We start from the raw sequence: 27,767 nt of genomic DNA, 5'->3' as shown, positions 1-27,767 counted from the left end.
TCTCTGCTGTGTTTACAGCCATGCCTGAAGTACTGGAACAAATTCCAGGATCCCCCTCGGACCCTCAAGTATGCAATTGGCTCTCAAATGGCCATACCGAACAATCTCCGTCTGAGAAATATCAACAGCAGTGGGGTCCCCGCCAAAAAGCTCCCGTGAACACCAGCGTCAGGTTGCCAGGGAAAGATATTTTTAAGTGGTATGAAGTGTGCCCCATCTGAGATCTAAATTTGATTGGTTCCAGCGAGGCTCTGCAACAGACGTCGTGCTTATAAAAAACAGAGGGAATCACCACGGATATGAAATGCCCAGAATAGGCAAATCCATAGAAAGAGGGAGTAGATTGATGTTTGCCAGGGGGTAGGGGACCTGGGGAGTGACTGCTCGTCAGTATGGGGCTTCCTATGGGGGCCGATGAAAATGCCCCGAGATCACACAGCGGTGACGGTCACACATCTCGGTGAATATAGTAAAAGGAACACTAACATGTACACTTTTAAAAGCTGAATGTCATTATTTATCAGTAAATCTGTTATTTAAAAGAATAGGTAGGCAGAACCAGGAAAAAAACAAAGAAAAACAAAGGGAAACAAAGTCACCTTCTCCCTGAGGCCAACTGTCTCCCTGTTGAAGGACCTGTAAGGGTAATAAGAATTCAGGCAATTAAGGGAAACACCCATCAGATTCTGGCAATTGGGAAATGCTCAAAGAACAGAGGCAGAAGTCTGCTCTGATCCCTCTCTTCTGTGGTTCTCCCAATACAGCACCCCCCAAACATAATGTGTTTCTTCCCCCTCATTCATTCAGCAGTTTTGGGCTAGGCACCATAGCCTTGTGCCGGGGATAGAAAAACAAGAGAGACGGACTCTTGTGCCGAAGGAGCTCACAGTCTAGCAGGAAACACAGGAGAGTCCAAAAATGATGTAAAATTGTGTGCCCAGGGTGCACTCGGGAGGGCCCGGCTGCATTACAGTTAAACACAACGTGTAAGGAGAGGAAGTCCTGTCTCTTAATGTCCTGCACCTCACTTTCCTCATCTTTATAATGGAGAACAATATCTACTTCAAAGGTTATTAGAAGTTTAAAGAAGGTGAACTGTATGGAGGGCTTAACCCGCAGCTGGTGCTTATTAAACGGAAGCAGTTGTTCTTCGATGGTCTGAGGTGTCCCCCTAAACCCTATTTTTTTTTTTTTTATGAGTGTAGGCAGAGCTGACAAAACTTTAGTTTCTAAGCCTGCAAATGATGGCTCTTTGCGACCGCAATTCCCATGCTTCTGCCATGCCGTGTTGGTCCGTGTGTCATTGTGAATGCGCTCAGAATGCCTTTTCTCTGAGGTCATATATTTTGTGTAAGCAAGAGAACTACAGATCATTCCTTACGAGCAAGCACAGCCCCTGCCTTCTCTGCTGCACTGTTCAGGCTGAATGGGGCCTTTCCATCAAGGGCAGCCCCCCCCCCCCGCCCCCGAATCCAGGACCGTGCAGAGATGCCGCCCAGCCCCTGGAGACGAGAAGGAGGTCGTAACTTGGCTCATTCCTTCATCCCTCCTTTTTTTCCCCTCCATTCTGGAATGTGCAGCAAGGCTGCAGCTTGCTTCAGTGGTGGCCATATCTGGGAAACGCTGTGGATCGGTCACGGCCCTGCAAAGCCAGCAGTACCATGCGGGGGTCAGTGCCAAAAACTCAAAGTCTGCTCTTTAGAGGACAAATCATTCAGTGATGCTACGACAGGGAAGGAGGGAGCGAGCTGAATGTCCAAGTGTCTGATAGTTAGAGACAAGTAAATCTCTTCCCATCTCTTTCTAAATACAGGAGGAGGCTGGATCTGGGCTCCCCCCAACCCCCTCTACCCCCAGGCTGTTGGCAAAGTACCTTCAGTCAGAGCAGGAAGGATGAGCTGGGACCTAGTGTGGCCTTGTTTCTGCCTCCAACAGACCTAATTGCCGCTTATCCCTCATGCCACTGGTTATGGGAGCCAGGGCTGCGGCATGGGGGAGGGAGTTGGAGAAGGGCCTTTTGGGAAGGCACAGAAAAGAGATCGTGCTGCAGTTTGGCCGTTCTGGCCTATTTCTCCTAATTCAGGCAGCATCGTGAGCTGCAGAGCTTTGAGGTGGGCGATTCCCTCCAATTTCTCACAAGATTTCATTCTGCCATTTAAGCAAATGTGCACAGAAATGAGTTATGGCCTTTTTCCTCTGTTATTTGCCAGGGTGAGTATAAAGCAGGCCAGGGGTCTTAGTTCTCCCCCTGTGTGAGTGCCCTCTGGGGCCCTGTGCTCTTTGGCATATGGCAGAATGGGGAAGAAACTCTGGGATCAAAAAGCAGCTGTGCCACTTACTAAGCCCCACGAGCTTGGGGGCTTTACTTAACCTCTCTGCACCTCACTGGCTGGATCTGTAGAATGGGGATGATAAGAGAACCTATCCCATAACAGTGAGTGGTAATACACCGAGATAATTTATGGACAGCACTTCGCACAAGACCAGACATACAGGGAGAACTTAACTCCTAGCACTCTTGCCGGTATTATTTCGTGGTCCTTAACATCAGTTGTTTTGTTTATGGAATTGGAACACTTCTGAATCCCACATTCCATTTCTGCAAGCTCTGAGAGACACGCTCTTGAAACTGCCCATAGTAATGCCTGTGCCATGTCACTTTGTCAGAAGGTCCTTCTGCAGACAGCATTTGAAGCTGGAGGGGGTCTGCGGTTGGTGATTTTGCCTTTCTGTGTTGATCTGATACATACTGCAAAAGGTCCCACTCAAAAGAGCTAGGAAAACTCGAGTTTCCTAAGAGGTAGTCATCATTTTCCCCAGAGCCATAGTTGCTGTTGCTGTTATTACTGTTATCAGTATTAGTAATTTTAACACATAATATATAATAATATTTATTAATACTTAATATGTGCCAAGAGTCATGGTAGGCTTTTTAAAGATGTATTCTCATTTGATACTCCTAACAACCATATGAGAAAAGTAAAACGACTCTACCCATTTTACAGATGAAGAAACAGACTCGGGGAAAAAAATTCCCTAACTTTCCAGGGGTCATGCTGTTCGTAAGTGGCCACGCAGGGGTTCAACCACAAGTCTGGTCATCGGCAATAGTTTCCTGCTTCTAACTGGAAGCTGTTACTCTTGAAAATCTTCACCTCTGATTTCCTCTGTCTCTCATGTGAGGTCAGATCTGAACAGCGTTTCCTGGTGCCAATTTTCACAAACCAGAGACTCCAAAATCTCTGCCAACAACCAGCCTGGCCTCACTTCTAGCATCTTCAAATTGCTGTCGAGACGTAACTTGCTCCGAAGACATGGTTCAGGAGAAGGAGGCAGAGAGTTTGTGGTTAATTCATCATCTCAGGGTCTGAGGGGTTGAAATTTTTGAAGACCAGCAGTTGGCACACGATCTCCAAGACTGAGTGAATTAGTAGCAGTTAGGCAAGCCTAGACTTATATTTTTTGTCTTTCATACATTTTATCATTTTTAATGACCAGGAAAAAATCGTGTGGACTATAGAGCAAGACAAAGCTATCTTAGTCTATCCCTGCCCTCCTCCTCTCCTGCACACCCACCCCCTCTTGGCAAGGGTAGACCTAGCCTCAATGCCTCACCCACCTGTTTATTTAGGAAGAGTGCAACAACAATAACCAATTATGAAGAATTTACTTCCTCAGCTCCAAAAAAAATCCTTCCTTAATACATTACTGACAATGTGGGCGTTGGTTGTTTCCACATGCTCTTTGAGCTTTGCTAGTCTAGTCAAGGAGCTGATGCTCCAGGATTTTGCAGTCCCCGGGGTCTAACTTTGTTAGGGTTGATATTGTTACCCAACAAAGAAGCACTACTTTCTTTTCCTTATGACTCCACTGTCAGGAAATTGGCATTTAGGAAGGACAGAATATAAGAATGGCATCCTTGTCAGGACCAAAATTTCTGGCAACAGCAAATCTTAAGGATAGTCTTTTTGAGCAAACAGGGCAAATCAAGCGCTCGTTCGAACACTTAGTCTTTAAACATACAGGAAGTACCCTCTCTCCAAATTCACTTATCCTTGCTAGGAGTCCTACCTGTCCTGCCCTAGCTTTCAACAGAGGACCGATGTGCCGCTTCTCCTTCCTCAGACGAAAAGCTACACAGTACCTAAAAATAAATTCTAGGTTCTCAACTTCAGATAAATCAGGTACAAGATAGTAGGTTAGCACTGTGGTTGTAATGACAGTTGCCTTTTGCCTGCTAATAGCGTACTTATTAAGTTGATAGTGTGTAAGCATTTATGTTACATAGTTATTTGTGGCTCAATTGCATTATTATGTGATTTCGTATTTATGCAATAGAAGAGCCATTAATATGCACATTAATTAAACCCAATAAATGTGTGGAACTCAGAGTGGACATGAAGGTTCCTTCATCAAGCTAAGCTATTAATCATTTCTGTTTCAGCCTCTATTGAAGGCATGAGTTGCCTTTCAGAAGGGCTTTTTCATGTAATTTGGCTTCACGGAAAGCAGTAAGGCATGTTGCTGGCCATTGTTTGCATTTTTTGAAATGGAAAACCATCATATCCAGCAAGCTCATTGGACGACTGTAATGAAACCCAATAAACACAGAACGTGCTTGAGATCGTTAGTTGTAGCAGAGGTGTTGTTAGAGATACGTTACCCACCCGGAATACTAAGGTACCATGGAGGAACCCAGCAGTCAAAAACATAAATGCATACATTTGGCCAGATTAAAATAACAGGGATTGTTAGGGTTGATGGCAAACCAGAAGACCACCCAAAGGCATTCAGCTCTACCTAGTTGTTGTCATGAGGGAATAGACTCAGTATTTTTGTTCTGGTTTTGTTCTCAAGAAAAGTCAGCGATCTGGAATGTTCTACAAAATCTTGACTCTGAAGTTTTGGGCATATGCAGCGTGGGGGCTGCCGGTTTGTGACTTCTGCCCTAGATGTTTGAAGTCTGGGTCTATGTCCTGCACTCAAATCTGGGCTCCTTGAGAGCCATAGTTATGTCTTATTCATGTTTTATCCCTGAAAGAAGCGAGCAATGTCCCATACACACGGCTGGGGAACTTGCCAGCCTCAGGTGGCTGCTTGGCACACCGCGTTCCTCTTCCTCGCCATCTTCCACACGGACACACGGGGACTTAGTGCTGTAGTCACCAGTGGTGGAGGAGTCTTAGAGCATTACGGAAATGGAGTCGTAGGGCCAGGTTCACATGACTCGAGAGAAGCAGACCCAATCATTGAACCCAGCTCTTTAGATCTGTATCTTCTACCCACTGGCTAAGTGCACCCTCCCCGGATGCTCCCCTGTCTCTCTGTACACACCCCAGTGGTAGCTTTTGCCACTCTCTATTCTAGTTGTCTTTTCTAGTTCTTGCACCTAGTTGAAAAATACAATCGTTTAGATGGATAGATAAATGAGCAAATATCATCTGTGTCACAGTGGAAATGAGCAACAGCGGTGAGGAAAACATCTAATACTGAGGGTGCTGGGTAGTTGTTTTGCTATCAAAAATGTGATTTATTTGCATTGAAATAACATGCTTGATAGGAGGGCAGGGTGAGCAGGGAATTATGTCTTTTCATCTCCTCTATGAAGCTCTAGGCCTTCTCTTCAGCAGCTCGACATCTCTTCCAGCTACCTGGAAAGCTCACCATCCATTTTATTTGGGCTATGCCACAGAGCACCCGGGTCCACGGCTCCATTCCCCCCCTCAGCACCACCGCTGGATATCATCAACAAAGGGGAAACCACAGGAATTCCACCCACACAGAACACAGATGGCTAAGGAAGGGCCACACAAGTTGGAGTAGGCAAAGAAATGTTAGCTCGGGATGAAGAGACAGGAAGCAGGAGAGTTCTGGTATCTCATTTAGTGAATGAAATACCGCCCATGGCCTCTTTGTACTTTGGGAGAATGTGTGGTCTGCATGCAGTGCTGGAGACCGGGCCCGGGGGCTGAGGGAGATGGAAAATGAGGGCTTGGGGCTCAGGAGGGTGGGTTCTCACTTGTACACTGATTCATCTCATCTTCCTGAGGCAAGTCTCAAGATTACCTAACTAATGGAGAATAATGACACCCCTTGGATGGGAGCTGAGAGAAGGGAAAGGAAGGCATGAGAATTCATTAAGCCTGTGTGAGGGGCTTGGAGAGCACCTCTGAAGGACCATGATTCCATCATTTCACCCCCTTTTCTCACCTCTTCCCACTAATGCGAGACAGACAAATGCTAAATAACTATATAATAATACATTACTAGACAGACAACAATGCCAGGAAATGTAATAGCCTGCCTCAGCTATGAAATTCCCTCAAAGATATATTTAAAATGTCATTGGTGCATAATGTAAAATACGAATTGCAGGCTCATTTGGAGGACGTGATTTAAAATCTGTACAACTGTATGGTGGCATTTCCCACTGGGGTTTAGTTTTAGTTGTCTTTTGCTGAAGACCCCCCCCCCCCAAGAAATTTCAGCCCAGGGACACAAACTTCGAGGAACCGCTTTTCTCTGTTATTTTTCTTTCTTGTTTTCCTTGGTCATGATGCTCTCCAAACCTAGCATCTTCTTGACATGTTGTCTTTCTTTCGGAATATTTCTGCAGGCTTCCCAGGAGCCACGGAATGTAGATTACACCTCTTGGAGATGTAGCCCGGCCACATAAGGAGACAAGTAGTTGAGATTTGTGTCAAATTGCTTGTTTAAATGATGTGAGCCAACTTCTTAAAGCCAGGACAGCAGGGGCTGAGGATTTTAAAAGTTGGCAGAGGCCAAAATGACAAGGCTTGGCAGTCACCTGGGGAGCTGCCAACCTCGACTGGAGGCTTCAAAAAAGGACACAAATTAAAAGTCATGTTTCAGCAGCCATTAAAACCAAATTATAGGCTTACATTGCGTAGTGAACTACTTTCATTTTCATTATGCTTAAAATATTTCATTTTGTAGATTGAGAATGGGTTGCTAGGAAAACCCTGTGTGGAGTTGTCATCTGTGGTCATATTTACAAGGGGATACACGCAGAGGTATAGTTCTCCTTTGTGCATTTTTTCCTGCAAGGAGAGAGAATTTCAGAAGGAGAAAACAGGATGCAATTTGAAGTAAGGGTCATGGTTTGAAAACATCAGTCCTGATGTCTGAGCAGGTTCATAGGTATTTTCTTAAGCCTTATTAAAAAAAAATTATATGTCTATTCATACACACAAAACACATATAATTTCTTTAAATTAATTGTCAGCATCTTTAAAACACAGGAAGTTTTATCTAAAAGTCCAGATCTTCAGCTTTCCTTGAAAAACTAGAAGATCGGCTGCCTCAGGCCCTCAGCCCCACGTGGCCACATGGGCTCGGATCTGAGGGAGAGCTGCTTCCTGCCCTTTCCAAGTCACCTCAGTCCACAACTGGCCCACTTCACTTTCCTGCTGGGCCCCCATAGGGATTTAAATGTGGTATTCTCTGACTTAGAGGGTACCATATTCTTGTTACCTTTAGGAGAGGAAATATTTAGGGCACCTGGTGGCTCTGTCAGTTGAGCCTCTGACTCTTGATTTCGGCTCAGGTCATGATCTCAGGGTCGTGAGATCGGGCTTCATGTCTGGCTCACACTCAATGCAGAGTCTTCTTGTCCCTCTCCCTCCCTCTCTGCCCCTTCTCTCTCTCTCTCTCTCTAATAAATAAAATCTTAAGAAAGAGAGAAAAAGGGAGAGAGAGGGAGGGAGGGGAAATATTTGTAAAGAATGTATGCAGTGCACTGGTTTACCACGAAACAGTGTCATTTAGTGAATGTTACAACAGTGACCAGCCCTGACTGTCGTGTGACTTCCACTTCAAATTAATAGGCTCCAGCCTCGTTTTACTAACCTAGTTTCTCCCTCTTCCTTCAAGTCCTGCAGCAAAAGGCAAATCAAACCATGTTATTTATGAGTAACCAACCCTGGAATTCGGCATTTGCAGTCTTATCTATGTGTCCCGCCCGTGACCTTCAGAAATTAACCACAGAGGCGTGGGTTCTAGGCTCCGCTCCGCGGCTGTGCAGGACGGCGGCCGCTGGGGTCTGCAGCCACTGACGCCCCTTTCTCCTTCCTCTCTTTCCAGGCCCTCCAAACCACCACAGCCAGTCGACTCTGAGGCCCCCTCTGCCGCCCCCTCACAACCACACTCTGTCCCATCACCACTCGTCCGCCAACTCCCTCAACAGGAACTCGCTGACCAACCGGCGGAGCCAGATCCACGCGCCGGCGCCCGCGCCCAATGACCTGGCCACGACGCCCGAGTCCGTTCAGCTCCAGGACAGCTGGGTGCTAAACAGCAACGTGCCGCTGGAGACGCGGTAAGTGCCCGGCCCCCCCGGCCCGTGGCCCTCCCGCAGCCGCCCGCGCGGAGCCCCCCGCTGGCTCGGGGTTCTTGTCGGGGAGACAGCCTTGGTGTAAATAGCGGGACCAGTTTACCGCCGCCTTGTTGTTCCCGTGGTAATTTGACCCTGGATGGTAGCTTGATAGGTCTTTCTTTGTTCACATGTGTCTCCTTTTAATGCTTGTTTACTCTCTTAGACAGCTCTTGTGTACCCAACTAATAGAATTAGCATAACATATTTTTACTCAAAGGCTCATGGGAAACATGCTTATAAGGGTATATTGACTGAAAGCTGCCCATAAATTATGCATTTGGCCTTTCCTGAAGTAATAAATGAAGCCTCCTTTGAAATTAAGTGTGTGGGGAGACCTTGAGAAACAATCCCCGATTCCAGACTGACAGAAGTGTAATTTTAATTTATATTTCATCCAACATACCGTCTCACTTTAATCCCTCCTGTACACACTAACAGCTTGGTGCCTGAGGGGCAAACAGGAATGTGCAAAAACAAACAAGGAAAAAGGGGCAGCACTTAGGTTGGAGTGAAGGGTTTCTAAGTGATCTCCAGGTCCGGCCTTGTGTTATTTTGCCTTTGCTTCTGTCCCTTTCTCACCTTCGCGTCTGGTCGTCCAGAACCATGCCCATCTTGATGCCCTGAGAGAAGGGGCATGGGTCACAGCAGAATGGCCGAGAAGGCTGTGGGTGGGCTGCTCGGTGGGGAAGGGCTTCTTGCTCCAACCCCAGACCCTGCCATGCCTTGGGTGCCCCAATTGTTATTGTTTCTTTGTCCAAAAGAACCATGAAGAGAAAACAGAGAAAGGGGATAATTCATTCTGACCCTTCAAAAAGTTCTCACTGAAGTTTTTAAACTTTAATAAGTTAGGTTTGAAGAAAGACGAAAGGAATCTGCTATTTTCCGGTAATAGCCAGTGAATTTTCTGCACGCAGCCGGAAGCAGCTACACAAGCCGTAGCATTTATGTTGTTTCTTACTATCATATTTTTTTGGGTTTTTTTTAATAAGATCTCGAATCACTTGTGCATCACTGTCGCTGTGGTCACTCTAATAAAATTTATTCTCTGACGATTATAGGTTATTGTTAACCATGCCTATAGTCTTAATCTCTGAGGCTTAAAATGTGTAAAATTAGAACCCATATGTATATGTTATATATAATAGATATATTGAAACATATGCACTGATATAATAACCTGTTAATAAACAGCCTTGCCAGAAAGTTTCCGGGCTGAAAGCAGGCTGGTCCATGAGGCTGGATTCGGGATATTTCACAGCTGATGGTGATCTTTAAGGCTGTATAAGACTTTCTCTTTTTCCTCCTTCTGCCATAGAGTTTGTTGGGCGTTAGCCTCTTTTTACATTAAAAGACTATTGTTTGAAAAAGAGTTTCTGGCTATCAAAGCTACACAGAGTGGACTAGATGGAAGAAGGAAAGGATGAGGAGAAAGGGAAAGAGAAATGTAGTAGCTCTTGTAGAAAGAGGAGGGGAAGGACGGAAGGAAGAGGACCGCCAGCGTCATTAATCACCAGTTTTTACTGTGCACTTTGTATATGGCTGGCATTCATTCTTTATACACATTATCTCAGGAGAGCCTGAAAGAAATACAGTGAGGTAGGAAAGAACCATTATTTCCAACATTTTAAAGATGGACAATCTAGGTATCAAGGGGCAAAGTAACTTGCAAGAGGTCTAGGGCTTCAGGGAGATGGGACATTTTGAGCCGCAGTGGATGGAACTCTGCTGGCTTCCACACACAAAATAAGATGGCAAGATGTCTGATGAGTGAGTAACTACAAAACTACATTTATTGCCCTAATTGTTATATTTATGGGCAAACACCATCAGAGAGTTTGTCCTCACACAGATTCTCCCCGGGTGGTTAGAATGCATACGCTGCATGAACGGTCTCCTCTCTCCCAGCTTCGGAGATTGACTTTATAAAACCATTCGCAGTCAGGTGTTATCTTGACAAGGATCTGGTAGAGAGGACCGGCAGAGCCAAGCCTGTCACCTTCCTGGTTTTCTGAAGTAAGCTTTCCTCGAATTTGTATCTGATCTGTAGAGTCCTTCTGAGAACATTTGGATATTTGTCATTTCTCCAAGGACTAGGGCTTCTCATTGGTGCTTTTGGAGGAGGCAAGTTAAATACAAGGTCTGAAGAGTAGATAGGATTGCCAAAATGTTGAAGTCAGTCAGGAGGAAAAAACAAGGGCAACATCTGGATGTTCTTTGATCAGCGCATTCAAGGGCCAAAGATTAGAGAATGTAAGGCCCTTGGGATCGCACTATCACCAGAAGTCAAACACAGGGTGTGCAAGTCAGCAGATATTTGAAATTCCATTCGTGGAATTCATGAATACATATAACTTGGATGTGCATCTGGTCTCATGTATGAAAACGTCAGCAGTAATTAATAGAATTGTTGGGCTTTGTGTTTCTTTGAAAAATATTATTCATTCAGTCTCTTATTAGCAAATATTTACTGAGTCCCTTGTGTATACGAAGCGCTCTGTTAGGTGCCAGGAAGATAATGAGTAACACGTGAGTCTTGCCCTTACAGCTCACACAATCTAAAGGAAGAGACAGGTACATAAACAAAAGGACAGTGCAGTGTGTACAGTATTGGAAGTGTAAGGTGACGGTATAGTGGATGAAGTGATTAACTGTCCCAGAATGATCCAGAAACATTTCACAGCTGAGGGTCTGTTCGAGCTAGGTTTTGGAAGGATGATAAGAATTTGCCTAATAGATAAGTAGAAAGACGTCAAAGATGATTGCATATTATTTGTTCCCATTCCCTACTATTTTTTTTAGTATAGTCTTGGAAACTGTAGAACTGAACAAATTCACTCATTCAAATGCTAAAACATTGAGTTTCATCGGATCCTTTTCTTACGCACAAGAGAAACTGTAGGTCTGGAGCTCTTCTTTTAGGGGCATGATGACATACTGGGATTCCCATTCTTATTTTTATACCAAATAAGGATTGATTAACTACATGCAGGAGAGAGAACCATTGAAGGCAGGTCATTGTGGAGGCTGATTGTGATGTAGTCATCAATTTCGAAAACGCAGTGGAAATTTACAAACAGCCCCAACACCTCTACTCTCCCTAATAGAGACTTCTGGGTGTGATGGAAGAATTTCATAATTCTGGAAGGTGATGAGCAGGCATTCTACCACCCCCAGAGATTCTAAGCCAAGTCCAGCGTGTTTCTTTAGACCTGTGAGGAACAAACCTTTGCCTCTCTGCATTGTTTTTTGATGTTCCCATCAGTCTTAATGAGGCATGTTACATCTTCTCTGGACTGTGCTTTTTTTCCATTTCTTTCTGTGACAAGTAGAAGTAAAGGTGCTGATGAGGGAGGCGTAGCCTGAAAACAGGACTGTACGAATTTGGAATGTAACAGAGACAAAAAGTCTTACAAGGAAAGTTCTGTACCATTGTGAATCATGTAAAAGACGAACGCATATAAATTTCTACCACCAAAACCAGTCCATTCATGTATAAACCATAACATAATCCAAGGAAGAACAAACTCAGGGCCGAGGAACTAATTGCAAGCAGTCCGTACTGTCTTTCTCCAGCATGGCGTGTCACAGAATCACTCCATCGCCATGTTTCTCTCCGCCTACTTAGGTCTTACAACAAAATCCATGGGCAATTCATGGTTAATACCACTTCTCTACTCCTTCCTCTCCTGAGAGCAGCAAATTCAGGGATCTTCTTGGCCAGCAGGTCCTTGGGGAGTTTCTGAAGTCAGCGTCTCTTGTCTAAAGCAGTATAAAGTAGCTCGATGACGAACTGTCCTTCATCTGTGTGTCCTGCTGAAGCAGGCTTCCCTCTCTGAATCTCTTAGCAGCAGGTCACTGAAGAGAATTCCCAAGCAGGACAAAACTTCCCTCCGATTTTACTTTTTCCCTGAAATACCAGAAGCTTTAATATTTTTTTCAGTAATGCCTTTTCTATCTTTATAAATTTTGACAGAAGAGGAACAGAAAATAAATACATTAAGAAATCTCCATGAGATCCTCCATTCCAGAAGCCTTCGTTTTAAGCATCCAGATCCTCACCCTACAAACAGGTCTGCAAGTTGCTTTGTGAGATGGCCATCCATCATTCATTCGAGAAATATCTGTGAGAACCTATCATATGCCAGGCACTGGGGAGTCCTCAGTGAGGAAAAAAAAAGCAAAGTCCTTGCCCTTGTGGCGATTCCAGGCTGGATGTAGATAGAAGTGAACAAATGATTAGACACGTGCCCCCCGCCCCGACGACAGATGTAACATGTGCTGGGTGAGGTATAGAGAAGTCAGGTGCGTGAGAAATTGACATTTAGGCTGAGCCCTAAGGATGAGTAAGTGTTAATTAGACTTAAAGAATGTTCTAGATGGCAAAAACAATGACCCACTGGGGAAAGAAACACCAGGATGCCAAGAAAGGAACGCAAGCTAGAAGGGCAGGTGAGGGCAGTATGCTGAAGAGCGTTGCGCTGGGTGAAAGGTTTTGGACTCTAGCCCAAGAATAATGAAAAGTCACTGAAGCATTTTAAATGGGAGAATAAAACAATAAAATAATACTGTTTTGTTTTGAATTCTGGTAGCTGCCATATGGCGAATAGGCTGGAGGTGAGGTGGAAGGTTTAGCAAGTCTAGAGGTCCAGCTTGGAGAGTGTTGTCATGGTAAAGGTGAAGGGTGCTCAGGCCTCCACTGGGGGCTGGACAGGTGTAGCCCTCATATCTTTCTCTCTCCTCCCCGTCTGGCGAGACGGTGAACATTCAGAGATGTTAGGTATATTTCGAAGGTAGAATCAGTAGGAGTGAATACTGTGTGGCTTAGGCAGGTAAGAGTACAATGACCAATTTTCTGACTTGGGAGGGTGGCTGGATAGTGATGCCATTTCCCGAAGAAGGAACGAGTTTTGTGGCAGAAAACAGAAGTGCCGTTTCAGACACGTCAACTCTATGATGCAGTGAGACTTAAGTGTAGCTGTTTGGATTCTAAATATTTTGATTCCAAAATAATAGATGTAACATGAAAATTCATCCATTTACAAATAACAGCATATTTAGTGTGTTCAAAGCTCTCAGCAATTGATTTTTTTCTCTTTTAAAAATAACTCTCTGGAAATTTTGTTCAATTTAGCAGTTATTCTATGTGATTATATATGCCCGCAAATCACAATTTTTCTTTACCAGATCGTTTTTGTGGCACTTAGTTTTTACATACATGATCCCATTTGACCCCTTAACCCTTCTGTTGGGTATATGTTACTATGCCCATCTTAAATAAAGGGAAGCTGAGAGCTCGGGAAAATTAAGTAACTGGGTCTGACTCCAAATGCCGTGTTCTTAACCACCACGCGATAGTGCCTTTGGAACTAGAAAAACAAAACAAAACTATGCTTATTCTGATGGCAAACCACAGATAATTTGCCAGGTCATGGAAATGGTGAAGTCAGTGCATTATAAGTGACATAAGGCAAGAAATGATCTATGGGCTGAATTCCAGCCTGTTACTGGATATAGACTTAGTCATTGACAAAATTATCAGCCAGGCAAGAGGTAAGGAGACTCTTCTCTGCAGCTCTTTGAGATTGGCGGTAACCACTGTGGTCAACGTGGGGCCTCGCTGCTCCATGGCCCCAGGCGGCAGAGGGTCCCCGTGAGATGATAACAGATACGCTGCATCCTATAAAAAGCGAGATCAAGTTGACAACGCAGAAAGAAAAGCCCTGCCACCTCTTTAGCTCCACCATGTGTAGAATTGTTCTCTCCCAACCCTAGCTTTGCCACATTAATAGGAGAAAGCCAGACAGCTAGCGGCCCCGTGGCTGACCATTTGGTCATACTTAGAGTACCATGATTCCTCCTGTTAGCAGGACGTCGTGTAAGGGCTCTGCTCAAGAAGGGAGCACGTTGGGCTTGATGAGCGGCATTTTAAAAATCTAATTTTGGTATCAGAATTTCAGAAAACCCACTTTTTGTCTTCATGAGGAAGTCATCTTAGCCTAATCTAGATGCTTTCTTGGTAGTGCGTATTTGGGAATCAAGACACAAGACCTTTAGTAAATAAGGTTTTCACAGAGAAGCAGCAAGATTGTTGAAACATCCTCCCCATACTGAGCCTGAAGACTATTCCAGACTTGTTCTCAGATTGATTTTTCTACCTAAGGATTAATTTTCTGACAGAATCACTGACAAGCTTGATCTTGAGAATATTAAACCAAGGTAACCTGTTTGGGTTTGTGTGTGTGTGTTGTTTTTAACGTTTTCAAGTGAAGTTGAAAACTTGAATTCATTCCGGGTGAACCAAATGCAAGCACTTTTCGAATCAATAGGCAGCTTGATTTCTCCGTATTGCAAAACATTATGCCCCCTCTAAATTCTCATCAGAGGCAACATGGAAATTAATGAGACCTTTAGGTTAGCCTTTCAAGCTCAGCCTTATTTTATAGCTTTACCTTGCCTTTTTGACACGGCGATCCCGCCTGGCCACCAGCAGCATTTCACGTTGCAGTGCACTTTAATTTTATAGTTTTCGTAGTCTTCCTTGGAAACTGGCAGCTTATTAATCTCAATAACTGAGCTGCTCAATAGGCAAGCTCTCCAATGAGAAACGAGCCTGTGTCTTTTATTTTTTCTTGGCAGATGGAGACAAGGGGTTGGTTGTTGGATAGAGGCAAGGGGTGGGGTGGGGTGGGGTGGGGTGGGAGAGAGAGAAAGCCAGTTAGAAGAGGCACCTCTGTACCCCCCTTCACTTTCTGACAATTGGCAGGAAAATAAAGAGAACCTAGTCTGATCTACTGCTCTGCAATTCACGGCTTGTGGTGTTAAACACACTCAAACCCATTAATAAGAAAATAAATAAAGTGCCGTGGCACGTGTGCAAATTACAAGGTGCATTAAGAAAGAAACAAGCATTACATCTTATTTAAGAGCACTCCAAGCCTGCTTTTGGCGTGGTTTGCAAATTGGGAAGCGTCCTTGAAGGCGCAGGTATCCAAGGAGAGGATGTCCTTTTCGAATTCGGCTCCCGCTATAAAACTAAAGCCTTATTAAGTTTATTAAAGCTTTGGGTACTTGAACTTCTTACTTGTAAGTTAACCACAGCTAAGGTTCTAGGTAAGAGAACTTTTGACAAAAACTGTCCCTCGCCACCTGAACGATGGGGACCCAATTAGGGATTGAGGCCACCTCGTGGTCATGCCTCGTAAGCGCAAGACTCTGCCCCAAGTCTCTGTAACTGTCTTGGGTTAAGTTTGCAGTCAAAAAAAGCCAAATATTTCCATCTCTCTCTGTGCTCTTTCACCCATTCAGCTCATATCAGCTGTCACTCCCTTGGGGCATTTCCTGAAGCCTTCCCAGAGGACATTTTATCTGGCTCAGACAGGGAGAGACTTGATGAAGCCAAGTCTTTTTCTAAATCTGGCTCCCCAATGATCCTTTTCTTTTCACAGAGGCCAGATAAGGCGTTCTCGGCTCTCCCAGGCTGGGGAAGTAGGCTCTGCAACTTTTCTGCAGCTTCCTTTGATTTATTAGTCTCGGCCTCGCCTGCTTTGTAACGTGGAGTTTTGTGTCCCCGGAATTGCAGTCCTGTACGAGGCTCTCAGCCAGGTCGCTCCCCTGGGGCTGCATCCTCTGATTATAGGAGAGGGTTTAAGAAACTTTTTCTCAAAACCTTTCTTCCCTCCAAAACCCACCAAATGATTTCAGGCTATTTCATGAGTCATGTTTGCAAATTATCATTTTTAGAGGTCATGGCAATGCTAACCACAAGTCTCGCCCTCCAAATTGTGCATTTTTAAATCCCTGAAAGAATTGCTTCTTACCCAGAATGACTGAGCAATCAGCCGATGCCCCCAGTTTCTTTCATCATTGTTTTAACTGTTCTTGCCTTGCATTTCAAAAGAGAATGAATAGCACTTCTTTTTTATTTGTGAGATTGTACTGAAATTGTGCTGCAATTTGTTAAAGCTTCAGTGGGGTACAAACATCCGTAAGTCTGTTTCTCCACAATTAGTCCTCCTGTAAAGACGTTGCACACCAATGATAGGATGGTTAAAAGCTCATTTTTTAAAATTCTTTGAATAAATGGATTTAGAATTCTGCAATCGGAAGAAGGTGGAAGATGCCGCTCTTCTTGCACTGGTATGTGCTTAGATAAGAATTTTAAATGGAAAGCTTAATCTTAGTGACTTTTTAATCTCTTATCAACCCAGACTTTCTCTACTAGGGAACATGGCTAAGAAGGCATAAGGCGATGTTGGGCCCTATTTAAGCATTTGATGGGGAAATCTACCCCACCCTGGCATCAGTAAAATGAGACTAAATATGAGAGCCCTGTGGCAGTGGCACAGTGCGTTGTACCCCCGGGTTTTGTGGGTGTCTTGTCCTCAGCTTCGGGCTGTTCTCTCTTGGTATATTAGTGTCCTCCAGGAGTATACTGAAGGCAGGAGATGGCAAAGATCGCCTTCTCCAGCTTCTAGACTTCGGAATCCGTGTGAGGAGAAATTGTGGCCCTAGTAGATATCTTTTCACTTCCTGGAGACAACTGAACGCTCTCTTTGGTTTTGCTTTTAGGTGTCATCATCCCTTAAATAACTGCTTCGTGCCAAGTATCTTAATAGGTACTTCATGTTATGTGAGTGGAAGCCTGTGAGATAGATATTATTGTCCTTTTTTTGCATGTGGGAAAGAGGGAACGTGGGAAGATGAAGGGCCTGAGGCAGAATCAAGATTCTGGAAGAACTGGATTCATGGAAATAAACTCAGGCATTAGGAATCTGTCCCTTAGCTTCACTTTTCTGTCTTTCCCACCATCATTCTTAAGCAGGCCTTCTTTTGGGAGATCTTTGTGGGAACTACAGGCTATGTTCTCATAGCTTAGAAACCTAACAGAAAGAGGATATCTTCTGATATTTCAACAACACCCCCTTCATTAAATTTCACTGAAGCCAACGAGGGTCACATACCCACAATGGACCCAATCCCCAAGGCCTGGAGAACAGACCATGCTGATTGGCTAGACCTGGATCACGCACCCATAGAGAGAAGCATAGCAGGAAGAATGGCATGGTCATAACTGAGCACCATGATTTTAGGAGACCATAAAATGGAGGCTGGCAGGCCATCAATCAATCAATCAATTAAAAAAATAAATCAAGTTCAATGCTAGTTTTGCCCTATCCCGACTGCCTTCTCACATTGCCCGATGATAGTGATTTTTCTCCTCTGGGCACACACAGTTCTGGCCAGGATGGGGGAATGGCAGAATTTTAGGGCATCAGGTTATCTCACTTGCCTGGGCACAGAAGGGGGTTTACAGCTGATTCTAATGTGAAGTAGAAAGAATAAGTTCCACTGACTAATTTCCATCCCCTTCTGATTCATTGCCCTCTCTGGTTCACTTCTCAAACATCCCACGACTTTACCTTTGAGTTCACTGTGGCCACTTAATGCATTTTAACTTTTATTAGTCTCCTGATGTCTCTTTGAAGCTATCATCGTCTTTCCTGCAAAACTGCTTGGATTCCACATTTTCTAATTAAAACATGCTCATTTATTGTCTTACTAACCAGTGCTCTTTATGAGGGCTCATGATGAGAAAGTTAACTCAAAACAACTCAATGCATTTCCCATCTCCTGAAAATGGCTTGGGATGCAGTTTTACCTTTATAAAGTTGAATTACTTTGGACAATTTTTGGTTTTGCTTTTTTAATAAAACCATGAATGGAACACATTTAATTCCATGCTTCAAGCACCTGTTCTCAGCAATGCATTTTATCCTCTTCATGGTGAAAATCTTAGGTAGGACGTTTTGCAGGGGTCAGTCAACTCCGTAATGGACCACAGTGTAGGTAACAATTGAGTAGTTCTACATGTAATTAGACAAAAAGTTTTGTCCTACAATGCGGTGCGTCCTCATGTCGGTAATTATGCCCATCACTATCTACACTCCTGTGATTTAATCTGGCATTACTAGAAGTACTCAAACTCAGTGCCCTAGGGGAAAAGGTAGCACACATCTGTTTAAACCCACGTAGGATCTGATGACAATGATGTGACTGGGAGACAAGTTGCAAGGACACTGTCCACGTGTGTCTGGGTACACCTTGTCTTCTGAGTCTTCATCATTGTTGGGCTCGTCTAGACATAGGAAAGCAGTGAGCAGCCTCCTCCTGTCCCGCCTCTAATATGCATCTTCCAGTTCACGGTACCATTCAGTTTGGGAAAGAGGAATTGTAGAATTTGCTACACAACTAAAGCCAAAGGCGATTTCGGGCAGAGAGGGAGAGTCAGAGTCAGAGAGAGAGACCAAGAAGAAAGGATCTAGTGACGAGAATACAGAAATAAGCACACGCCGTCTCCTGGGAAGTTGGTCTCTTGATTCTGACCGCTACACCAGAAGGCAGACCGGGAGAAGGAATCGAGGTAAAGGCGATTTAGGTTGGCTGGATCATTTAAGAGAAGTGGGAATCATTTGGCAGCCCAGAGGCAGAACTTTCAAGCTGGGATCCATGTTAAGATTACCTGCTATAGTCCAATTTCTATTTCATAGATGAGGGGGGTGAGACCCAGATGACTGGTCGAGGCCTCCCACTCTGAATGTCCACGTGGTGCTATCAAGTAGGCCTCCGGTTCGAGCCTACCTCGCTGCGCTTCGCTCTTCTCAGCACGATTAGGGGATTTTGTTGCCTCTTCATCCCGCACAGAATCTTCTCTCCATTTCCTTCCACGAAGGAATTGTCAAGAATTTAAGACACATATTATAATAGATTTGGTCTTTCCACTCCTATATTACAAAATGTAGACCTTCTCTTGGTAAAATTATTCACCAGCTAGGAGGATAGAAAATGGAGAGTAATATTCCCTGCCCAGGAAATCTCTTTGGAAGGTTTATTATTTTGGGCTTCCCAAAATGTTTATGGATGTACGAGCATATTTTTTTAAGTTTAATATAAATGAGACCATATTATACATACCATTTGGCCACTTCCTTTTTTAACTTCATGAAATAAGGTGGAAATCACTGCAGGGAATTTTATATGGACCTACCTCATTCTTGTTTTAAAGTCTGTGTAATACTCCAGAATGTCGTAATTTATTTAACCAGTCTCTTCTTTATGGACACAGGTCACTTTCACATTTTTTGCTATCACAAACAAAACTGTAACGAAGAGTCTGTGTATATACCTTCCTTTGCATACTTACATGATTATGTTCAAGAGTTAAATTCCTGGAAGTGAAATTGGTAGATCAAAGGGTATATAGAATGTGCCTTTTAAATTTTGATAGATTATGCCAAATTATGTGCATTTCAATTCAAATGCTACCGTCTCTCTTTATTCCTTCTTCTTTAATGGGCTGAATTTTCTTTTATGGGCTTAAAATAAGAGCCCTGAAGTTTACGGTATTAGATTTTAAACATAGAATTGAAAGAACTTTCTTTTTCAAGAAATAATGTACCAAATAATACTAGAATACTCTAGGAACTCAACTCCCCTTCTAATGTGCTAGGTGTAGTGTGAGAAAGAGGTATAGCTGTGGGGAAAATCTGACTCTCTCACTTCCTGTGATTCGAGCTGTAGGGCCCTTCTCTTTATTCCCAAATTGTGCCTCAGTGTGGCCTCCATGATTCAAGATACCTAACCTTTGCTGCGTTTCGTTTTCTCATTTATAATTTGGCAATGTTTAAATTTGCCTCTTCTCCCCGTCTACCTTGCCTCTATCCACCTAACGGGGATATTATACGAATATCTAAGATGACTTAGTCAAGTTTCTGAGTCCCCAAGAGAAATGTCTAGTACAGCAGTATTATTGTTCTAACTATTATAGGAGAGTGTTTATGATCAAGGGCTTGAAAATCCAGCAAGGAAAGCAGCCCCTTTCGTGAAATAAGTATGTGAGGGTTCTGTCAATAAGAGGGCCTCAGGCCAAATTTATATAGTTTATCTGCAACTCCGATTTTATGCTAAACAAGGATTTTTGTATTTCCCACCTCCCGGTGGTAATCCCATTACCAGCTATGTTCATAGGACTTCAGCTTAATGCAGCCAGCATTTATGGAGGTTCCATGAGGGGCTGACCACCATGCAGGGTGTTGAGGGTAAAGGTGAAAAAGACATGGTCCTTGTGCCCCAACAGTTACAGTCTTGTGGGAAAGACAGCTAAGTAGATAATTATAATAATATAAAACACTGTAATATGGCCTTAAGGGTGGTATGGGAACACAGGGTGGTAGGGGACACCCCATCTACCTGGTCGGGGAACCCTAGCCGGCAGGAATGGTGTCTGATTCCCATTTTGATGGAAAGGTATACCCCATCCAAAGGGCACTCCAGGAAGAGATAAGAGAATGAGGCCAGAAAAGCAGGAGTGTGCAAGCATTCTGATCCGCTGGACTGAAACTCAGGAGACAATTCTAGAAAGATCTTGTGACCCTTATCAGGGCCACCTTCTGCGCCCAGTGAAGCACCTTATGGTCTGCTCTGTGTGGGACGGGGAGCCTGCAAAGGTGTGTTATGGTCACATTTGCGGCGAGAATTAGGAAAAGCATCAGCTGACATACCAGAAAGACAAGAAATAGAAGTTCATAGCAGTTAACCAAAGGATCTCATGTTGAAGAAAGGAAAGGAGAAGGGAAGGAAGGAAGAGGGGGCTGGACCAGAGGAAAGATCTACCCTCCAAGGAGGCAGTTTATGGGATTCACTGATAGTTCTCTCCAGAACAGTAAAAGCCAGCTCTTACTGAGGGTCTCCCTAGTGGCAAATATGTGCCGAGCCCATTTAATGCACGTAGTATCCCTATGCAACATTTTCAGTTGTTTTTACCCAAGGAAACCGAGATTCAACAAATCATTTTCCTAAGGCTACCCAGGTTACCAGGCTCCGAACCCCACTTGTTGCCAACAGTTTACCTGCTCAGTCTCCTAGAACAAGCAGGTGTGATGCCAGCCTAACCCTGACCTTGAACCTCTTCCTTCTTGGCCTCTGCCCTCTCCACCCACTGCTCTCCCCGTCCCCACTTCCCACTGCCCTCACAGAAATTCAGACTGTGCTTTGCTTTTCATGTAGCCGCTTAAGCTCTTATCAAACAAAACCTAAGAGCCGGAAAGGACCCCAGTTCAAGTCCACGCCTCTGAAATGTCTGCAAAGACACCTCCCCTGATGAGACTCTCCTTTAGTTTTGTTTAATTCTGCCGCTTGCAAAGAAAATGCCTGGAGACGGGCACCTGGCTGTTAGTCTAACATGCCACCTACCTGTCAGGCAGCTTTCAATTTACCGTGCCTCGGCATGTCCAACTGTGTCTTCGTCAAGACTTCCAAGATGGCAGTGACAAGCTTTTCAGGTACTTAAGGCAAACATGCATGACAGTTTTCCTTGACACTTGCATTTTTAAAAAGCCTTGCCTGGGGCCCTAGGAAACCCAGCATTTAGGAAGCTGGGAGCCTTTCAAGAAAGCCAAGCTTTCAGGACCTGCTTCCCTGGGACTTGTTTTGTGACAGGGACACTGCAGGACCTGCTTGAGAGTATATTAAGCACCATGGCAATATTTACGCATTGATGCTAAATGATGGTTGCCTTTTTTAATGGCATTTTTTGACGACTGAAATGTATGGATCTGTTCAGTGCATTGTCAGTGGCTATGTGGCTGGCCTACAAACACACTTAAATGGCACACTTCTGCAAAGCATTAATTTCTAAGTGTCCAACAGATATATGTAGGCAGGCAGACGTGTCACAGGGGTTGCTGTAAAGCTTAATTAATATCCCTGAAGAGCTTTTATATCATTTCAAGAAGAGTACTAAATAAGAAGAAAACATCGTACCTACGGATATTACGCATAGAAAGAAATATGGGTGAACACGCTGATAGGTCTTTGTATACTGGCTCGTGTCTCAAAGGGTCTGATGTAAATTCAAATGGGAAAAGAAATTGTGTTAAAGATAACTATCTTTTATTTGAGTGTTCAAAATAAATAAAAGCCACAGAGCCCCAAACTTAAAAGCTAGAAATCTCTGCACAGCATTGATGCGGAAGCAAATCTCTAAGCCGCAAACATGAGTAGTAGTTTTCTTTCTTTGTCTCGTTTTCCTTCTCCTCTGCCGGTTCCCACACGTGGGATTCATTGGGTGGTGCAGTGGGGTGAGCATCTGACTTTTGATTTCCATTCGGGTTGTGATCTCAGGGTCTTGAGATTAAAGCCCCACATCAGGCTTATGTGCTGGGCATGGAGCCTGCTTAAGACTCTCTCTCCCTCTCAAGGATTATTCTTAGCTATGCAAGAATTCCAATAAATCAGTTTTGTTTTTCTTTCTAAGCCTTGAAGAAATCCCATAAAATACTTCATCTGTCCCTTTTCATTTTTATGTCATAATATAGCTTCCTTCTTTCCCTCCAATCTTCCTCCCTCCCTTCCTTCTCCCCTTCTTTCCCTCTCGCTTTCCTCCCTCTTTCCACCAAGGGACTAGGTCTTAAGAACCTACGAAAATCTAGGAAATATCCATTATTGGTGGTTTTGTTGGTTTGTTTTTAATTTCTTTCTGGGCCTTAGTATACTCATTCAAAAATAGAAATGAATGAGAATTTTCTTTCTCAAAAGTATACCCCCATGGAATACCAGTTTTAAGCCTGGGAAAGTTGGTGGGTATAAAACTAGTGTGACCAAATAAGCAGAATGATAAATGTTATATGTAGAGTACTGGGATATTTAAGATAGTAAAGGCTTGTGAGGATCTTGTAGTAATCCCCTAAATTTTCTTTACTCCAGTATTTCCTAAATATCAGGAAATACTTTCTTTACCTAAAGCTAGTAATACACGAATATACTCGGTGATCCAAAGAAGATACTTCAAGATTTTATATTTCAGACCCTCTTTGATCTCACAACAGAAGTAGGAAACCTAGGATTTCTTCAAACCCTTACTAGAGAAGAACTCTCTGAATCTGCCTTCTTAGATAAGACGGAATTTCTCTCTGAGCACCAAAACTTTAGAAATTCATCTATACTCAAATTCATTCATCAGGTTCTGCAATATTTGGGTCTGGTGAGTAAGTACAGTTTATAATACATGCTCAGAATATGTACTAACAATATAAACTTTTTTATAAAAATGTCATGAGTAGATCCCTTTCCTAGGATATAAACCCTAGTAGCCTTCCTCCGAAACCTCTTTCCTAAAATGAGAACCCGTTGACTTGGCGTGTTAAAATATTTTGTAAGATCGGAAGTGTTATTACTCTTTCTGTGACTACTGCTACTTGGAACTCTGATGGTGCTTTTTATTTATGTAATTTCGAAGTTTTCAAAAACAGTCTCCTCACGTTGGTAGGATGAAAGGAGACTGGCAACATGTTTAGGGCCGACCAGAATTTGACCTTGCCGAGGAGTTCAAGGTCGATCATTTTCTACATTTAGAAAGCAGCTAAAGTTCCCCTAAAAGTTTAACATAGAATTACCCTATGACCCAGCAATTCTCCTGTGTATATCCCCCCAAAATTGAAAACAAATGCTCAAATATTTTTACACAAATGTGCAAAGCAGCACTATTCTCAATAACCAAAAGATGAAAACAACCCAAACGCCCCTCACTGTATGAGTGGATGAACAAAATGTGGCGTATGTATATTTGTATAAACAACACACACACACGCACACACGCGCACACACAGGAATAGTATTCAGCCTTACAAAGGAATGAAATGTTGATAAATACTACAGTGGAGATGAACTTGAAAACATTATGCGAAGTGAGAGAAGCCAAGCACAAAAGGTCACATATCGTATGATTGCATGCATAGGATATATACATACTAGGAAATTCCATAGAGACAGAAATCAGATTAGTGATTACCAGGAGCTAGGAGTAGGAGAACAGATATGGGAATTATTGCTAACTGGGTACAGGGTTTTCTTTTGGGGTGATGAAAATGTTTTGGAACAAAATATAGGTGGTGGTCGTATAATATTGTAAATGCACTGAATGCCATTAAAATGGTTAATTTTATGTTATGTGAATCTCACCTCAGTAGGAAAAAGATTTCATTAATTAAGTAATTAATTAATTAAAGGTAAACAACTAGAGGATCAGTGTATCCCCCTTGGTGTGAAAAGTCTACTCAAGGGAGAGGCAATAAGATAGTTAGGCTGGAGAATCCATCTCTTGCTCCAATCTTTTCCAAAAAAAAAAAAAAAAGCCAAGAAAAAATGTCTGTTTCCAAAACATGCTCTGGAATGGTTAACTTTGAAGGCACTACAGAAAATACCAGTACATGTGATTTGATTAATACAGATAAATGGATCCAAGGGTGCCGCATGTTACCATCTGGAATTGTCAACATGATCCCCATTCAGCCTCGCATGAGGTAAATGCAACTCATCAGACTTTCCTGAAGTTGTTGAAGCACCAAAGATAAGGAAATAAAGACAGGTGTATCAGACAGGACTCCTTTGTTACGGAGGGAGGCGGGGAGGGGGGTGGAAAGAGATAAACGGATTCTTCCCTGGGTGGAGGAGGGTGTACACAAGATTTTTCAGAGATGAAAACTCTTCTCTTCATATTCTTTTAAAAGTGATTTGGAAGAGAAAGTGCACCATGAAATCTTTACATTTGCAGAGATACCAAACCTATGAAGATAAACTGCTCTGTAGGTGGGCAGAGAAGAGACAGATAAGGAGCAAGTACGTTTACCAAAAAAATCCTTCCAGGCTCGTACAAAGATTATCTCTGAGCTCCTGGTTACAAACCAGAACTGGCCCTGAGCTTACTGGAAACTAATGCCTGAACATACATGTCCATTGGGTCGCTGTGGGAAGAGAGGAGGGGAGGGCTACAAAATGCATGGCATCATAGTAGAATCCTAGAAATTAATCAAAAGTGCATTATCGCTATTTTTGAAAACTATTGCAAGTTCTCAATGGAAATAATCCATGCGATTATAGCTAACATGACTCAAGAATGACAGAAAAGTTGAGAATTCCAACTTAAAAGATCAAGAAAATGGGGAGGCTCTCATTAAAATGGGCCAGAGTCTCCTCATAATAGAAGGATGCAGGTTTCGCAAAGGATTTAAAATAGCCATGTGCAGGCGTAATGAGAACATGATCTTGTTTACCAAAGTCTTGAAACCCAGAGTGACAGGGCATCCCTTGAAGAGGACACGGCAGGATAAATAGATGTGTTGGATCTGAGAACAGATAGGAAAAAAATCTAGATTGGTTCATTCTTTTATTCACTTACTGAAAATGGATCGAGCAGCAAACATGTGCCGGATACACTTTCCTACTGCAGAGCCTTTGCACATACTGTTTCTTCTGCCTGGGATGCTCTTTTCATCGCCCTTGGGTGATTGACCCCTTATCCTGAGACTTCCCCTTTTTGATCATCTCCTCAGAGAGGAATGGCCGTACTAATATAGTCTCAATTTTCTCTATCTTAGTCCCTTTCTCCTTCATGGCACTTCTTACAATTTGTCATTTCTCACATACTTGTTTGTTTACGTGGGCTTGAGTTTTGTTTATCCCGTCCGTCTCTCCAATTAGTCATTCCATACGGGGATGAGTTCTTAACATTTTATCCAAAGTGTCGGCTCCATGAGATACATATCCACACTCAGTAAATACTGGTTGGCTCATGACTTCATAGTTTAGACTTTGAATTGTTTCAGAGGAAAAAGGGAACATGGTAGCTGCATGTGTTAGACGCCTCCTGAGGGTCCGCCTCTGTGCTCACAGATCGTATTCGCCATCTCTTCCAGCCCTTCCAACACTTCTGTAATGAGGATACTAGTCTCTACCCATTTTTTGGAAGGGGCATCTGAGGCTCAGGGAGATTAATGAGCTTTCCCAGTGGAATGCAGTTCCTGGTGCAGTTGTGATTTGGATTCAGATATGCCTGACTCCAAAGCCTGGACGTTTCCACTGTTCCTTAATCGCTGTGTTCCTTCAGTAGGTGTTTGTGAGCACCTACTATGAACAAAGAAAGATAGCAGGAAGCAAAAGATATAGGAGCTGCTTTTGAGAAGCTTGTAAATGACTGGGGAGACAAGGCAAGCACACAGGACAAATGTGGTAGCATGAAGCAGAATATGATAAAGGGACATGCCCTAAGGTTTCTTCCAGCTCGAAAATTCTTTGACTCTCTGAAAGGTACAGGCAATAAACTCGATGGGAGAAATCATTCTGCTCGTTGATTGTATCTGATGGCGAGTATTCTTTCTTCATCTACCTCTGGCTGCCGGTGAACACAAATGCAAGTCTATTTGAAATGGCTGTCTCTACACTCCCATATTATAGTGTATGGTGAATTCAAGGTCAAGTTTGAAGTCAAAGTCAGAAGTCTTTGTTTTTTTCCTCTACTGTATCAAGACTTTTACCAATTAACTTGAAAAAAGTCAACAAGTTAACAACTCCAGGGGAAAAAAAAAAGACTTCTCATTTCATCCCAAAGACTCTGAAATGGATTTGCTCACAAAACACCAGGTTTCTTTAGTGACCTCCAGAGACCTTGCCTGTCACACTGAGCAGTATATCATTTCATGGGGGGGAAAAAAGAAGTTTTACCATGAAAAATGCTATGTTATATCACAGTGTGACACTATTTAAATATCAAGAGTCGAAGCTTCTATTTAAAAAACGGAAGGCAATAAATTGAGTTGCTAATTATTCCAGCTGTGAGTATTTTTGGTATGACTGCAAATTTTGAAGAGGGCAAAATAGAGGATTTTCCTGTTGTTCATGGCATATGCAAATGTAGTGATGGTCCCCTATGATCTAAAAGGTTCAGGGATCAGAAACCTTGAAAGCCTATTTTTCATTGCATCAAAATTGGTTTGAGTCTAAGCTTAGGGAATCGTGAAATGAAATGGGCTTTTAATTATACTAATTGGGTTACTGGCTTCTTCTTCAAACTTGGGAAGTAGCAATTTTTAAAAAACATTTTTAAAGTTTTATGTTAAAAGCAACAGTTCACTTCTCAACCCAAGCACAAATTCCCAACTGGAAGAGGAGAACAAGCACATTAGTAATATCTTCAATTCCTTCCCTTCCTGATAAAATTGTTTTTAGGGGATTGGGATGCCTGCAATTTTCCAGTCACTGTGCTAATTAGAGGGGCTCATGCATTCTACAAATATTTTAAATGAGCTGAGTACTGTGCTAGGTCAAGGAGTTCTAGTAAAGACCGAGATATACATGATTCCTGCCTTCAAGGGATTAATAGCTACCTTTATTGACCATTCATTGGATGTCAAGCTCGATGTTAAGCATCTCATATGAATAAAGTCACCCGATCCCCCTGAACAAGCCCATGAAGGTACTAACATTCTCTCGCTTTACAGGCAAGGCCACCTAGAGAGGGTAAGTAACTTACCCAGTGCCACAC

At 43.2% G+C, this 27,767-nt stretch overlaps 1 protein-coding gene across 2 annotated transcripts in view; it reads left to right on the top strand.

The window, feature by feature from the left end:
- The window catches only part of TENM2 (teneurin transmembrane protein 2), a 905,304-nt gene that overhangs the window by 611,498 nt on the left and 266,039 nt on the right, over positions 1–27,767 (top strand). For both annotated transcript variants that reach the window (XM_040630317.1, XM_040630318.1), the window contains one exon: positions 8,104–8,338. In XM_040630317.1, coding sequence (XP_040486251.1) covers positions 8,104–8,338 — 235 coding nt within the window. The remainder of the gene's footprint in view (positions 1–8,103; positions 8,339–27,767) is intronic.

Source organism: Ursus maritimus, unplaced genomic scaffold (genome assembly GCF_017311325.1).
Source record: "Ursus maritimus isolate PB19 unplaced genomic scaffold, ASM1731132v1 scaffold_15, whole genome shotgun sequence".
NCBI classification, from domain to species: Eukaryota; Metazoa; Chordata; class Mammalia; order Carnivora; family Ursidae; genus Ursus; species Ursus maritimus.
This window is presented reverse-complemented; position numbering and strand designations above follow the sequence as displayed.